The sequence below is a fragment of the Erythrolamprus reginae genome, chromosome 5 (genome assembly GCF_031021105.1).
Source record: "Erythrolamprus reginae isolate rEryReg1 chromosome 5, rEryReg1.hap1, whole genome shotgun sequence".
Lineage (NCBI taxonomy): Eukaryota > Metazoa > Chordata > Lepidosauria > Squamata > Dipsadidae > Erythrolamprus > Erythrolamprus reginae.
This window is the reverse complement of record NC_091954.1, coordinates 72,309,382-72,326,225: the sequence shown is the minus strand read 5'-3', so window position 1 is coordinate 72,326,225 and position 16,844 is coordinate 72,309,382. Positions and strand designations below refer to the sequence as shown.

The following is a 16,844-nucleotide window of genomic DNA, read 5'->3' as shown; positions in this document are numbered from 1 at the left end:
GTTTAAGTGTTCCCTTTATTTTTTTGAGCAGTATATTTTTGCTGAATTGAAAATGAAGAGAGACCTATAGATCTATTTCGAGGTTGTTTCCTCTAATCATCTCACTGGGATATGAACCTGTAGCTTTTGCCTTGTAAGGCAGAGAATTATAGACACAGTAATGTGATTCACAGGGTGATTCAACAGAAAACACACACACATACACACATACAAAGATAGATATAGATAAAGATAAATATGGAGATACAGTGGTACCTCAAGATACGAACCCCTTGTCTTACGAACAACTCGTAATACGAACCCGGGGTTCAGAAAAATTTTGCCTCTTCTTACGAACTTTTTTCGAGTTACGAACCGGCATTCGGAGACTGCTGGGAAGCCGGGCGGCTGTTTTAAAAGGTGACAGCCGGGCGGCGGGGCTTCCCAGAAGCCTCCCGAACGCCGGTTCGTAACTCGAAAAAAGTTCGTAAGAAGAGGCAAAATTTTTCTGAACCCCGGGTTCGGTTCGGGAGGTTGCTGGGAACCCCCCCAGCCCGGCTGTCGGGTTTGGCGTTTGGCTTCGGGAGACAGCTGGGAAGCCGCGCGGCTGTTTTAAAAGGTGACAGCCAGGCTGGGGGGCTTCCCAGCAACCTCCCGAACCGAACCCGGGGTTCAGAAAAATTTTGCCTCTTCTGACGAACTTTTTTCGAGTTACGAACCGGCGTTCGGGAGGCTTCTGGGAAGCCCCGCCGCCCGTCTGTCACCTTTTAAAACAGCCGCGCGGCTTCCCAGCAGTCTCCTAACGCCGGTTCGTAACTCGAAAAAAGTTCCATTCTATTCTATTCCTTTCCATTCCATTCTATTCCTTTCCTTTCCATTCCATTCTAATTCCATTCCATTCTATTCCATTCTATTCTATTCCTTTCCATTCCATTCTCATTCCATTCTATTCTATTCCTTTCCTTTCCATTCCATTCTATTCTATTCCTTTCCATTCCATTCTAATTCCATTCCATTCCATTCTATTCTATTCTTTTCCATTCCATTCTAATTCCATTCCATTCTATTCTATTCTATTCCTTTCCATTCCATTCTAATTCCATTCTATTCTATTCCTTTCCTTTCCATTCCATTCTAATTCCATTCCATTCTATTCCATTCCATTCCTTTCTATTCCATTCTAATTCCATTCCATTCTATTCCATTCTATTCTATTCCTTTCCTTTCCATTCTAATTCCATTCCATTCTATTCTATTCTATTCCTTTCCTTGCCATTCTAATTCCATTCCATTCTATTCCTTTCCTTTCCTTTCCATTCTAATTCCATTCCATTCTATTCTATTCTATTCCATTCTTTTCCTTTCCATTCCATTCTAATTCCATTCCATTCCTTTCCACTCTAATTCCATTCCATTCTATTCCATTCCATTCCTTTCTATTCCATTCTAATTCCATTCCATTCTATTCCATTCTATTCCTTTCCTTTCCTTTCCATTCTAATTCCATTCCATTCTATTCTATTCTATTCCATTCTTTTCCTTTCCATTCCATTCTAATTCCATTCCATTCCTTTCCACTCTAATTCCATTCCATTCTATTCCATTCCATTCCATTTTATTCCATTCTATTCTATTCCATCCCATTCCATTCTATTCTCTTCTCTTCTATTCTATTAGAAATTGATAAACTGATAAGCTTAGCCTGTTTTATGAGATGATTTGTTTGCCCTCTCCAGATCAGCCATTGGGACCTCGCAGACTCTCTCAGAAAGAAACTCCCAAACTCCCTAACATGGAAGCTTTTCTATACGAGGCTCTTTTGAAGTTGAAACAGAAGTCTCCGGGATGCCTCTCACCCGAAATGTGCTTTCGAGCTGTGGAAGCTTCTGTGTACTTGCCCTTCGCAGAAGGGATTCGCAAGGAAAGGGAGCTTTTTCTCCACCTTTTCAGTTCAGGCCAAACTAAAGCACTGCAGTACGCTTTCTTTGCCCAAAGGGCTTCAGAAAAATGGATGTTGCGCAATGGGGCGTCCTGGAAGACTGCATCCCCTCAACCCATCCGGAAAGCAGGTGTGATAGGTAAGTTTGTGAACATCTTTGAATTATTCAAAGTTCAGCTGTTGTTTTGTTGTTGTTGGGGAAAGAAAACATTTTCTGAAGAAGATATGAAGAAGACTATGCAAACGTTGCACAGTTCCTTTAAGGCAGTGTTTTTCAACCAGTGTGCCGTGGCACCCTAGTGTGCCGTGAGACATGGTCAGGTGTGCCGCGAAACTCAGAGAGAGAAAGAAAACAAGAGAGAGAAAGAGAGAGAGAGAGAAAAAGAAAGCAAGAGAGAGGGAAAGAAAGCAAGAAAGAGAAAGAAAGAAAGAGAGAGAAAAAGAAAACGAGAGAGAAAGAGAGAGAGAAAGATAGAGAGAGAAAGAACAAGAGAGAGAAAGAAAGCAAGAGAGAGAGAAAGAAAGAGAGAAAGAAAGAGAAAGAGAGGGAGGGAAGGTGGGAGAGAGAAAGACATAGAGGGAGGTAGGGAGAAAGAGAGCAAAAAAGAGAGGAAGGAAGAGAGAGAGAGAAAGAAAGAAAGGGATGGAGAGAGAGAAAAAAGAAGGGAGAGAGAAATAGAGCGAAAGGGAGGAAGAGAGAGAGAAAAAAATTGTCCAAACTTTTTTTAGCCCCCCCCCCCCCCAACTCAATGTGCCCCAGGGTTTTGTAAATGTAAAAAATGCGCCATGGCTCAAAAAAGGTTGAAAATCACTGCTTTAAGCTACCTAGTTTGCACTTTTAGCATTGCTTAATTTCAATAGATAAAATGCAGAGCTCGATTGTTAATTCCTCTTAATTTTTCTTTCCCAGAGATATATCTCAGAAGCTATGGCCTCAAACGTAACATAGGTTAGAGGAAAGACCATGATTCTATTTAATTATAGAATCACTACATAATTATAATTAACTATTTATTTTATTTATTTTTATTTATTCATTTGTCCAATACACAAATACATAGGAAGAAAAATAGACATGTAGTAATATTTATAAGGGTAAAGTGAACTTAGAGGAGAGGATATATGAAAGAAAGAAAATATATATGATAAGTGAGAGAAAGGAAAGACAATTGGACAAGGGACGAAAGGCACACCAGTGCACTTATGTACGCCCCTTACTGGCCTCTTAGGAACCTGGAGAGGTCAATCATGGAGAGTCTAAGGGAGAAATGTTGGGGGTTAGGGGTTGACACAATTGAGTCTGGTAATGAGTCCCACGCTTCGATAACTCGATTGTTGAAATCATATTTTTTACAGTCAAGTTTGGAGCAGTTCATATTAACTTTGAATCTGTTGCGTGCTCTTGTGTTATTGCGGTTGAAATTGAAGTAGTCATTGACCGGTAGGACGTTGCAGCATATGATCTTGTGGGCAATACTCAAATCGTGTTTTAGGCGCCGTAGTTCTAGGCTTTCTAGGCCCAGGATTGTTGGTCTATTTTCGTAGGATATTCTATTTCGAGTGGAGGAGTGAAGGACTCTTCTGGTGAAATATCTTTGGACATTTTCAAGGACATCCAACTAAAGGTGGATACATAATGTAGATTAACTAAAGATGGATAAATTGATTCAGTTTTCTGAGATCACATACTAAACAATACACTGAACAAACAGACTTAGTGCACACAATATCCTGGACTACATGTGATTGGTTACTGTGTTGTCCAATTTATCATGCAAATCCAGAATAAGGTTGCAAACAAGTAAATCTTATTCTTTTGAAAAAGGAGAAAAGGTTATCCACCTATCATACTTAACATGCTTATCTCATTTTCTTGAACAAAATACATCGTATATAGATTTGTAAATGCGAAATATAATGAAATGGGCTATGATCTGTAAAAGACTATTGTGATGTATACTTATTTTTAAAAAACCTGTAAAAATTAATAAATAAACTTTGGGGCGGGGGGAAAGAAAAGTGAAAAAAGGCAGTCAGTGACGTACTAAGTCCCTTCTGCTTTTTATTGCTTTTAAATAAAAAATAGCGGTTGATGAAGAATGAACTTTTTTCGGTGATATGCAGCAATGGAAGAATTTGTGGTTTCTATTACGCAGTTTTGTCACTTGCAATGACAGAGATTGTTCTGCTTTCCCCCTTGCCACCCTGGGTAGATTCTCTCTAGGGGGAGTTGGCAAAGAGACTCTCAAAAATTGTCTTCTTCCTTTAATTCACGTATTTAATCATTGCTCTCAAAATGTTGTGTTGACACTTGCCTTTTAAGAAGTTTTAATTTTCATTGTAATGATCCACTGCTTCCATTTCTCCTTGCCTATCCCCAGGAAGATAATGCACTCATTAATGTTTTATAAAGGCATTAAAATTAAAAAAAAAAACCCCTCCTCTCTTTGATGTACTGTACAGTTTCTTCAAAAGCTCTTTGTTGCTCTGCATATTGATTGGTTTATACTCAGTGGGAAACTCTTCCCTAAGTAGCCCAGTCCTTGATAGTGCCCTCTTTGATTTTAAGAGAGTGACAGTCATATTATGCTTCCACTCTTCTCCCCACTCCTTCCACCCCACAGTCTGACTGCTATATACAAGATGTGGTTTGCTGCAGCTGGTACACGCTGAACTCTCTGAAGCTCACCTGAACAGGAGGCAGCCTTGAGGGACCAGTCTTCAGCTGCCTTGTTCCCTCCGCAGCCTTTGCAGCCTTAATTATGCTTCTCTGCATGACTTTAGCTAAAGAAAGTGGCAAATTAAATCTGCTTGTACCCTTGAACTCTTTTAAGTTGCTATGACTTATTGGAGAACTGATGTTCGTGTGAAGTATCATGGAATCTATAACTGAGTACATGTAGAATATCGTTGTTTTGCTCGATATATGCACACATGAGCCTAATTTCCCTTATCATGCAGAAGGAAGAGTCTTCTTTATGAATTTCACGGAAACTTACGAGTGATTAATATGCAGAAATCCCTCTCTTAAAAAAGCATAGATACAGGTTTAAACTTTTTTATTATTATTATTTATGATTATTTATTAGATTTGTATGCCGCCCCACTCCGTAGACTCGGGGCAGCTTACAGCAATGATAAAAACAATATATAATAACAAATCTAATAGTTAGAATCTAAAATAACAAGAATGCATTTAAAAAGTCTAAAAAACAAGAAACTCCAATATATAAAAACATACATACAGTCATATCATACACAAATAACTACATAGGCAGGGGGAGATGTTTCAGTTCCCCCAAGCTTGATGGCAGAGGTGGGTTTTAAGGAGTTTACGAAAGGCAAGGAGGGTGGGGGCAGTTCTAATCTCTGGAGAGAGCTGATTCCAGAGGGTCGGAGCCACCACAGAGAAGGCTCTTCCCCTGGGTCCCGCCAAGTGACATTGCTTAGTTGACGGGACCCGGAGAAGGCCAACTCTGTGGGACCTAACTGGTTGCTGGGATTCGTGCGGCAGAAGGTGGTCTCGCAGATACCCTGGTCCGGTGCCATGAAGGGCTTTATAGGTGATGACCAACACTTTGAATTGTGACCAGAAATTGATCGGCAACCAATGCAGACTGCGGAATGTTGGAGTAACATGGGCATATTTGGGGAAGCCCATGATTGCTCTCGCAGCTGCATTCTGCACGATCTGAAGTTTCCGAACACTTTTCAAAGGTAGCCCCATGTAGAGAGCATTACAGTAGTCGAGCCTTGAGGTGATAAGGGCATGAGTGACTGTGAGCAGTGACTCCTGGTCCAAATAGGGCCGCAACTGGTGCACCAGGCGAACCTGGGCAAACGCCCCCCTCGCCACAACTGAAAGATGTTTCTCTAATGTGAGCTGTGGATCGAGGAGGACGCCCAAGTTGCGGACCCTCTCTGAGGGGGTCAATAATTCCCCCTCCAGGGTGATGGACGGACAGATGGAGTTGTCCTTGGGAGGCAAAACCCACAGCCACTCCGTCTTATCCGGGTTCAGTTTGAGTCTGTTGACACCCACCCAGGCTCCAACAGCCTCCAGACACCGGCACATCACTTCCACTGCTTCGTTGACATTTTCCAGGTTACTATGTGGAATGAAGCAGAGCTAGTAGATGTCACGGCCCTACCGGAGCCCGGTTCGGAGGAAAAGGAGGAGGAGTTGGCCGTCCATTGAGAATGGCACCTGTCTCTTGAAATGTTTGGGGAGGCCAGGGACTGAGGATGACGTTGTCTCAGGCTCCTCAGGCGTTGGGGAAGGTGGTCGACCAAATGGAGAGCTACCAGCCCTCACAGAAACAAGGGAGGATTTGGCCACCCCTCATAACAAGTGGGAGCATAAGCTCCACCCACTTTCAGATAACATAAATTCCTGAAACTTTTTCAATTTTGCTCTTCTTGCCCTTGCTTATTAATAGAGGTGGGACTTTTGTCCCACCCAGCTGGATGACCAAAATGCACATCACACGAGTGCTTTTGTATCCTGTGGAGAACATACAAATGGATGTGGCACTCCACTGGTCTATGGTGGTTTGAGCCCCTTGGCCCATAACGATTACTGTTTCATTCATAGTGGTAATGTTCAGTAGCTTGTACTTGGCAATGCCATCAACAAATGACTTGAAAGCAACTGCCCGTTTGACAGGTTCACCATCTTCCAGCTTGAACAGTGAGGTGGATCTCCTCAGAGACAGTTCATGTCACTGAAGGAAGTTATGCCAGGCGTTTAGAGCCCTTGAATTGTTCCTGGGGAATTTCTAATTGTGCTGCTATTTCAAGGGCAAATGCTTGAATATCTGCCCTGCATACACAACCAAAGCCTTTGCTCTCACTGTCTTCAGATTCAGGAAATAATGGTTGCCGACCTGATCCATACCACGCTTCTTGCCATTTCCGATGTGTTGACTGAGGACCCCATACTCTACTCTCCATTTTCTGACCATACAGTGTTTTGCTCCAGCTATAGACCACCAAGAATACAGCTCACACTAAGTGGATCCAAAGATTTGTTTATTCAATTAACGACTACTCATAAGCTTGTTGACATACACAAACCCAAGTTAAAGCCGCCTTTTCTGAAAAACCAGCTGTTAATTACACTGCATTAACATCTAGCTTAAGTCCATGAACTCATAAATTATGTCTAAGCAAATAGTCTTGGACATATCAAGGATCTTACAGGGGTTGACAAAATGCCTAGAAGCAGTCCGCAGGAAGAATGCCAAAAGAGATAACAAGAGCTGAGCAGACGTTTTCAAAACATGAACAAATGGACATTGTTTCCTTGTCATCCCTTAAATAGGCTAGGGGAGTGGTCAATTAGCCCCAAGCCTTACTCCCAAGGAGACCTCTTCCTGAAGAACTATTCCTGCCTTTTGGCAGCTCTACATGCTTGTGCATTAAGAAGACGCTCCTCCTCTTTTTCCTCATCCCTGATGGGAGATGTTGGAGGTTCTGAAGCCCCTGGCTGAATCTCTGCCTCTGGTACTGAGTCTTCTCCAGCCCCTTCACTGTCTGACTAAGGTGCCAGCTGCAAAGGCCACTGTTGCATCACCACATTGGCTTCTTCTTGAGTGGGATCAGCTACCAGCTACACTGGACTGCTAGCAGGCCACAGCATCTTCTCTTTGCAGAAAGGTGCCAGATTCTTGTCTTGGGAGTCATCCACAATTCCTTTCTTGAATTCCACAGAGTAGCTCTTTCTTTTTGAACTCATCTTGTCTGGGCTGGTCAAAATAAACGTCATTTTAGATCATTATTTTCATTAATCCAAACTGGAAGTGTGGTGGTTGGGATTTGGCATTGTGGTTTCTCCCTGTGTGTGGATTTAGGGTTTGCGGTTTTGGTTTCCTGTTTGTTGGGTTCAGGGTTTGCGATTGTGGTTTCCCTGTGTGTGGCAAATGGGTCTCTCATTCCTTCCCTCCCTCTGTTTTCTGTTTCTGTCTCTCTTTTCCTCTCCCTTTCTTTCCTTTCCCCATTCTTCCTCTGTTTTCTGTTTCTCTCTCTGTTTTTCTTCCTCTCCCTTTCTTTCTGTCCTTTCTATCTCTCTCTTTTCTGTTTCTCTCTCTCATCTCCCTTTCTTTTCTTTTATTTCCTCATTCTCCCTCTGTTTTCTGTTTCTCTCTCTCTTCCTCTCCCCTCCCTCCCTCCCTCCCTTCCTTCCTTCCCTTTCTCTTCCCTTCCCCTTCCCTTCCCTTCTCCCCATTCTCTCATTTCTGGCATCTTTTACCGGTATAGAGGAGAGTGGCATGGAGCAACATGTGGCTCCCCTTGCCGTCTCTTCTCCCCTCCTTGCCGGGCATGACAGGGCTTCCTGCCCATCGCTTACGGTAGCTCCTGCCCCCTTTAGAGATACAATTTGGAGGTGCAAGTGAAGCGGGGGGAGAAGCGAGACTGTCTCACCTGCCACCCGTCTTGAGAAACAGGTGGTTGGCTGCTGTTGCCATTGGGTCAGGGTGGGACATGCTGCCATGGCAAAATAAGCGGAAGGTCAGCAATGCACCTCGCGACCCACTCCTTGCTGTGGATTGTGAGGCATGTTGCTGATCTGCCACCCATTTTGCTGTGGGAAGCAGTGGGTCGCAAAATGAGCATTAGGTCAGCAGTGTGCCTCGTGACCCCATTCCTTTCCATGGATTGCATGTGCGGCCATCAGCCCTACGGTAAGGGCGTGTGGGGGGGGTGTAGCATGCCCTCCTTTCAGCCTCGCCTACTCACCTCATGTCAATCAACCAGTGTAAATGGCAGGGACTGTCTGCAAATACGTTTAAGTAGGGAGGGGGGTTATTGGGGGGCTTATTTCAGCCCATGCGCTAAAAAGACTGATTGGCCTTATTATGGGGACATGTATTATTGTTGAGGAAACCCAATATATTTTAGGCCTCCTGAAATGTTCACAATAAGCTTTATATCATTACTCAAGAGCACGGATCATTTTGTGTTGATACAAGGCTGATATATTGCTCCAGGCTAATAGAATCAAAAAAGCTTCTGGGACATTGGTAAAATACATTTTGCTAGATTGATTGCTGCATGAGCATTTCTGGTGCTTGTTTACGCAACAAACTGATGTTTTGTTGTAATAAGTAAGCATGCAGTAACCTAGTACTAGATCGTAAAACTTTGTATGATATGTATAACAAGATACAAATTTCATTTGCTAGTGCTTAACTTGTTAACCATGTACTAATATTAATATTCATTTGATTTGAACTTCTGCATAAATACAGTGATACCTTGTTTTACAAACTTAATTGGTTCCGGGACAAGGTTCTTAAGGTGAAAAGTTTGTAAGACGAAACAATGTTTCCCATAGGAATCAATGGAAAAGCGATTAATGTGTGCAAGCCCAAAATTCACCCCTTTTGCCAGCCGAAGCACCCGTTTTTGTGCTGCTGGGATTCCCCTGAGGCTCCCCTCCATGGGAAATCCCACTTCTGGACTTCCGTGTTTTTGCAATGTTGCAGGGGAATCCCAGCATCACAAAAACAAGCGCTTCGCTGGCAACAGAAGTCCAGAGGTTGGGTTTCCCAGCGAAGGGAGATCAGTGAAATCGCAAAATCGCAAAAACACCGAAGTCCTCGAAACCCCACCTCCGAACCTCTGTGTTTTTATTTATTTATTTATTAAATTTGTATGCCGCCCCTGTCCGTAGACTCGCCCCTCTCCATAGACTTGATGCTGCGATTTCACTGAGGATCCCCTCACTGGGAAACCCCACCTCCGGACTTCCGTTGCCAGCAAAGCACCCGTTTTTGCACTGCTGGGATTCCCCTGCAGCATCACAAAAACATGGCCGTCCGGAGGTGGGGTTTCCCATGGAGGGAAGCCTCAGGGAAATCTCAGCAGTGCAAAAATGGGTGCTTCGATGGCAATGGAAATCCGGAGGTGGGGCATCCCAGCGGCGGCAGTGGGTTTGTAAGGTGAAAATAGTTTGTAAGAAGAGGGGGGGAAATCTTAAACCCTGAGTTTGTATCTCGAAAAGTTTGTATGATAAGGCGTTTGTAAGACAAGGTATCACTGTACTTTTCTCAGTAAGCAAAAAATTGTTTCAATTAAAAAAAATACTTTTCTGTCCCCACTGAAGATGAACTTAGATTTAATGTGGAAGATTCATAAAAAGGGGTATTTGTGTGTTCATGTTTTAAAATGTGACAGTTACCATGGAAATCAATGATTCAGACTGGGATTAAACTCTGGGGAAACAGGACTCAACCTTTTCTCCATTTATATTTTTCCAATTACAATTCCTCCCCCAGCTATTTAGGCGCCTCTGAGTTTTTGGAAGAAAGACATTCTTCTAAAAGGCCACATGCATTTGGAAAAAAAATGATTAAAAAAACCAACTTCTAACCAGCAATAAATGAATGGGCTCAAACCTCACAATAAGCCATCTTGCATTCAAATCATGGTTTGCTGAATGAGCCATAAGTGATGGGTTCCTACACTATGTTGAGCAAAACAATCAATCTGTTTGTAACCAAATTACAGCAATGGATAGAAATGTCTGTTAACCATATTCACATTTCATATAAATTTATTATATGGTTCGTTCTGCAAACCCAGCTTTCTGGATTATAATTTGTAGTAAATGCTTTGGTGATACTTTTGTGGTATATGCTTTGGTGATACTTTTCTTAACTTCAGGCCACTCCAAATACAGTGGTACCTCATCTTACGAACACCTCTTCTAACGAACTTTTCAAGATACGAACCCGGTGTTTAAGATTTTTTTGCCTCTTCTTCTGAACTATTTTCACCTTATGAACCCAAGCTGCTGCTGCTGGGATGAAGGGGTTTCTTTTTCCCCCCTTTTTTGAAGAAAGGGAGGGGCGGCTTGGAGGGGGAAAGACTTTGCATTAACAAAAGTAGAACAGCGTGCTTGCAGGCACTGAAAGGGTGTCTTTTGAAGAAAGAAAAGGGAGGGGCGGCTTGGAGGAGGAAAGACTTTGCAGAGAACAGTGTGTTTGCAGGCACTGAAAGAGTGTATTTTGAAGAAAGAAAAGGGAGGGGCGGCTTGGAGGAGGAAAGACTTTGCAGAGAACAGCAAAGGGTGTCTTTTGAAGAAAGAAAAGGGAGGGGCGGCTTGGAGGGGGAAAGACTTTGCAGAGAACAGCCACAGGCACTGAAACAGTGTCTTTTGAAGAAAGAAAAGGGAAGGGTGCCCCCCTTGCTTTTCTTCCTTCCCACTCACCCTTTAGCCTAGCCTTGCTTCTTCTACCCGCCCCCTTTAGCTACTCCTCCCTGCCCTCTGTTCACCTCCCTTCTAAAGTTTGGGATTTTCCTGAAGGATTTGCACGCATTATTTGCTTTTACATTGATTCCTATGGGAAACATTGTTTCGTGTTACGAACTTTTCACCTTACGAACCTCCTCCTGGAACCAATTAAGTTCGTATCATGAGGTACCACTGTACACAGAATTCAGTTCACAGAATTTTCTGCAATGGTCATGCTGGCTGGGAAATTTGGTGTTGATATCTGGAGCTTTAGAAAGACCAGTTTTGCTAGGAGATGAAGTTCCCTACATGGAACTTCAATGTAGTTAACAATACCTACTGTTTTTGGTCCCTGCCCTTGATTTTTTCATTAAAAAATCACCTTTCATGTAATAAGAAGTTACACACTGTTTCGTAACATGAATGTTTAAGAATTCACTGTTTCATAATAAGAATGTGTAAGAACCCTAAATCAACTTCCTTAGAAAATAATAATAATGAAAGACTGAAGTGGAATGCATTATTTACAACAGTGTTCTCCAGTTTTTACAGCTTGCCGCCCTGGCAGGAAGGAGAGAAGTGGCCTGTGCAAGCGGTGTGTGCTCACTATGTACACCACCGACCTGGCGCTCACACAAGTAGAGTTGCACACATAGACCATGGACCAGTAATGGACCATGGCCCGGGGGTTGGGGATGCCTGATTTAGAAGTCTGCTTCTTACACTGAAAAAGGAAAAAAGAATAAACAGGATGAATAGAAGTGCATATTTTATTCATGGGTTGCAATTGATCATATTCCAATAATTTTATTTTTGAGAAGGTGCAAATCACCCCAAATTGCCATTTTGGTGGTATGCACAAATATCGTCAAAATTCTAATTATATCGCCAGTCTAAACACTTTGGAGATCTTAGAACAATCTGACTTTTCTTACACGTACGAGTGTACAAGTGCACTAGAGTGCCTTCCGTCCCCTGTCCTATTGCTCTCCTTTATCTCCTATACGTTTGTTTGTTTGTTTGTATCTCCTATACCTTTCTTCTATTTCTATATCTCTTCTCCTATTCTTTCATTGATATGTTCATTGATATGTTCCTATATCTTCTCTTCTATTCTTTCTTAGATATATTTTACTATGAGTATCTCCTCTATAACCTTCATCATGTATTTTACTATGTGTATACCCACTAAAACCCTCATTGTGTATTGGACAAAATAAATGAATGAACGAACAAACGAACGAACGAACGAACAAACAAACAAACAAACGTATATCAATAGTCTCTCTGTTCTAATATCGGAGTTAATTGAGAAGTGAAAAAAATTGCCTAGGGTATTAGGTCACTTTATTTTATTTATTAATTCATTTATTATTTATTTATTTATTTTAGATTTTTATGCCGCCCTTCGCGAAGTGACTCAATGTTTAGTAAACAATGGCCAGAACATTCTAATAATTACTTCTTCTTTCTCTCTCTTTCATCCAAAAGGTTTAGGGACAATGGGCCAAGGCATTGTGGTATCTCTGGTGAAGGCTAAAATTCCAGTTGTGGCTCTAGAGAAGGACAAGAAGCATCTTGAAAAAGCAAGGAAAGCTATCGAAGCTTGTTTGGAGCGCGAAACTTTAAGAATGCAACAGCAGGGCAAAACGCTGGATATCCATAAATCTAAATTACTGCACTTCACTCTGGATTTCGGTGCACTGAAACATGCAGATCTAGTTATTGAGGCTGTGTTTGAGGATATGGTTCTGAAAAAAGAAATATTCTGTAAATTATCCGAAGTCTGCAAGCCAGAAGCCTTTTTGGGCACTAATACTTCTTGCCTGGATATAGATGAGATTGCTTCTATTACTAAACGTCCCCATCAAGTCATAGGTACGCATTTCTTTTCACCGGCGCATGTAATGAAGTTAATAGAGATCATTCATGGACAGCACACATCTCCTTTTGCTATTGCTACAATTATGAACCTGGCCAAAATTATGGACAAATGTGCTGTTCTAGTAAAAAATTCTTTTGGGTTTGTTGGGAACAGGCTGCTCAATTCTTATAATGAACAAACGTATTTCCTTTTAGAAGAGGGCAGCACTCCAGAGGAGATGGACAAAGTTCTGGAGGAGTTTGGTTTCAAAATGGGTCCTTTCAAAGTATCTGATCTGTCTGGCCTTGATGTGGGCTGGAAATCCAGAATAGGGCAGGGCCTGACCGGAGCCAACCTGCCTCTTGGAACCCCTCCCCGCCAACGAGATGGTAAACGTTATAGTCCTCTTCCTGATATCCTATGTGAGAAGGGGAGATACGGTCAGAAAACTGGAAAGGGCTGGTACATATATGATAAACCTGGGGGAAAGAAAGCAAAGTCTGATCCCTGGCTTCACAATTTCCTTCAAAATTATCAAAAGGCCCATCGCATTACAACTCGCACCATTACCGAAGAGGAGATCTTGGAGCGTTGTCTGTATTCACTTGTCAATGAGGGTTTCCAACTCTTATCTGAAGGAATAGCATCTTGCCCAGAAGCCATTGATACCATCTATATCAATGGTTATGGGTGGCCCAGACATAAGGGTGGCCCAATGTTCTATGCGTCAGAGATTGGGCTGCCTAAGGTTCTAGCAAAACTGCAAAAGTATGCTGAGGCTAATCCTGACATACCTAAATTACAACCCAGTCCCTTTCTGCAGAAACTCGTCACCCTTGGTAGCCCACCGTTGAAGAGCTGGAGATCACATGTGACAATCCAGAAAAGCAAGTTATAATGAATGTTTCCTGAAAATCATCATCTTTACATGCAAGTGGGAGGGTTTTCTTTTCCTACCTTATTCTAAAAAAACTTTGGGATGCAGGTCAATGTTCTCAAAGCTCTCCTTATTGCTAGACTTTGGGGTACTACTATTTGCATTGCTTTCCATTGTTGTGAAGCCTCTGCATTTCAGGAAGACGCAAATAAATAACTTTCTAATATTCCTTAGCATTTAATAGACGCCTGGTTGATTGCGTAGATGATTGGCAGAAAGGATATTTGCACTCATGCCCTGGCAACCCTTTAGTAAATGGCAGAATATAACCTTTGATAAGTTCAATGAAATCCTTTTCTTCTTTGAAAGAAATTTACAAAGCAAATTCTCTTTCATTAGATGGAATGAGAGCTGATAGGAAAATGAGGAAAAATATTTTTTCTACACACATCATTCAGTATAAAAAGCCTTTTTCCTATTCAGATTTTTTAACTGATTGATTTCAGGCTGTAGTCTGAAATACAAGGTGCTATAGAACAATATCACAGTCTTTTCTGATTTCAAAAATGAAATCCACCCTCCTCTATCTCCAAATTATAAATTGTTGCTCACAAAGTGCCTTTTGTCATACCACTCGCTTGCAAGCAAATGACAGCTGCCCTGCCTCTGAATATACTTGACCAGACCATCTTACAAGAATAGGGGAAAAAAAAACTTTGATCTGAAAGATGCATATTATTCTGGAAGTATTTTCTCCAAACCCCAAAAACTTTAACCTTAAAATTGTCTACAGTTGACCTCTCCCCATTTCTAAGAGGTCTGTAAGGGGTGTGCAGAAGCGCACCATTGTGCCTACCGTCCCTGTCCTATTGTCCTTTTTTATCATTACGTTTTACTTATGTTTATACAAACTACTATCCTATACATATTTGACAATGAAAGAAAAGAAAGAAAGAAAGAAAGAAAGAAATGAAGGTCGGAAGAAAGAAAGGAAAGAAAGAAAAAGAAAGTTAAAAGAAAGAAAGAAAGAAAGAAAGAAAGAAAGAAAGAAAGAAAGAAAGAAAGATTTCTGGGCTGAGTAAATTCTTTGCTTTTGTTCCACCTTAGACTTCCAAGCCACTGTTACTACCAATTGCACTTCTGAATTCTGGTTAAAAATAGTTAAATAAATTGCTGTTAAATCTTTGTGTGCTTCCTCTATTAAATTAGATTGTAAAGTAGGATTCTCAGACTTGGTACCATCCAGTATGCTATAGCAGGGAACGGATTGGACTGAGAACAATGTATGTGTCCATCCTCAGCTAGGAATCTTAGGTTAGGTTAGGTTTAGGTTAGGTTTATTGGATTTATATGCCGCCCCTCTCCGCAAACTCGGGGCGGCTCACAACAATAATAAAAAACAGTACAGTACACAATACCAAATCCAATGCCCACCCATCCAGTTCCAATTTAAATTAATAATCTCATAAAAAACAGTATATATAAAAAACAGGCACACAGTCAATCAATCAACAAAACAACATGGGCAAGGGGGAGGTGTTTTAGTTCCCCCATGCCTGACGGCAAAGGTGGGTCTTAAGGAGTTTACGAAAGGCAGGGAGGGTGGGGGCAATCCTAATCTCAGGGGGGAGCTGGTTCCAGAGGGTCGGGGCCCCCACAGAGAAGGCTCTTCCCCTGGGTCCCGCCAGATGACATTGTTTAGTCGACGGGACCCGGAGAAGGCCAACTCTGTGGGACCTAACCGGTCGCTGGGATTCGTGTGGCAGGAGGCGGTCCCGAAGATATTCTGGTCCGGTGCCATGAAGGGCTTTATAGGTCATAACCAACACTTTGAATTGTGACCGGAAACTGATCGGCAGCCAATGCAGACTGCGGAGTGTTGGAGTGATATGGGCATACTTGGAGAAGCCCATAATTGCTCTCGCAGCTGCATTCTGCACGATCTGAAGTTTCCGAACACTTTTCAAAGGTAGCCCCATGTAGAGAGCGTTACAGTAGTCGAGCCTCGAGGTGATGAGGGCATGAGTGACTGAGCAGTGACTCCCGGTCCAAGTAGGGCCGCAACTGGTGCACCAGGCGAACCTGGACAAACGCCCCCCTCGCCACAGCTGAAAGATGTTTCTCTAATGTGAGCTGTGGATCAAGGAGGACACCCAGGTTGCGGACCCTCTCTGAGGGGGTCAATAATTCCCCCCCCCAGGGTGATGGACGGACAGATGGAATTGTCCCTGGGAGGCAAAACCCACAGCCACTCCATCTTATCCGGGTTGAGTTTGAGTCTGTTGACACCCATCCAGGCCCCAACAGCCTCCAGACACCGGCACATCACTTCCACTGCTATAGCAGGGAAGGTATTGGACTGAGAACAATGTATGTGTCCATCCTCAGCTAGGAATCTTCTCTATTGCATTGAATCAGTTGCTATATTTCAGTCCAACTTTATAGGCTAATCAGAAGAATTTGAGGAGACAGTTCTTATATGTGCTGCTGTGAGTTCTGAAGAAGATTGAAAATTCTGACACACCTGCAAAATACTAAGTTGGGGAAAGCTGTTCCCAAAATTCTAAGTAAGATTTGTGAAATTGTATCAAGCTTATCAACTTGCTACTCTTTTTTTGGTCATGGAAATAAATATGTGTCTTCCTCAAGTTAATATTCCAGCCCCCCAATGTTAATTTTCTAACTCCCCGATTTCTGAATATCTGAAGAGAGTTAGCTTGAAGAAGGCTGCTACGAGTATTCTATTGGTTCTAGGTTATCCAGTACGAAGGAAAATATTTAAAAGGGCGATAAAAAAGAATAATTCTATATGACAGAGAAGAAAACAATATTTATTGTTTAATTAATAATAGCAAGACCTCAACATTTATAAAGTGTTTTTAGAATCCAGGAAATTAAGATCGAGTGCTCCTATCCAGAACCATCCTTAACCTGAAGTATTGTATTA

At 42.2% G+C, this 16,844-nt stretch overlaps 1 protein-coding gene across 1 annotated transcript in view; it reads left to right on the top strand.

Moving 5' to 3' along the window:
• Nucleotides 1-15,082, top strand: part of EHHADH (enoyl-CoA hydratase and 3-hydroxyacyl CoA dehydrogenase) — a 34,670-nt gene extending 19,588 nt beyond the window's left edge. Inside the window, exons 6-7 of the mRNA XM_070753099.1 lie at nt 1,716-2,057; nt 12,648-15,082. Of these exons, the coding sequence (XP_070609200.1) occupies nt 1,716-2,057; nt 12,648-13,918 (1,613 nt within the window). The 3' untranslated portion in view covers nt 13,919-15,082. The remainder of the gene's footprint in view (nt 1-1,715; nt 2,058-12,647) is intronic.
• The last annotated feature ends 1,762 nt before the right edge of the window (nt 15,083-16,844 follow it).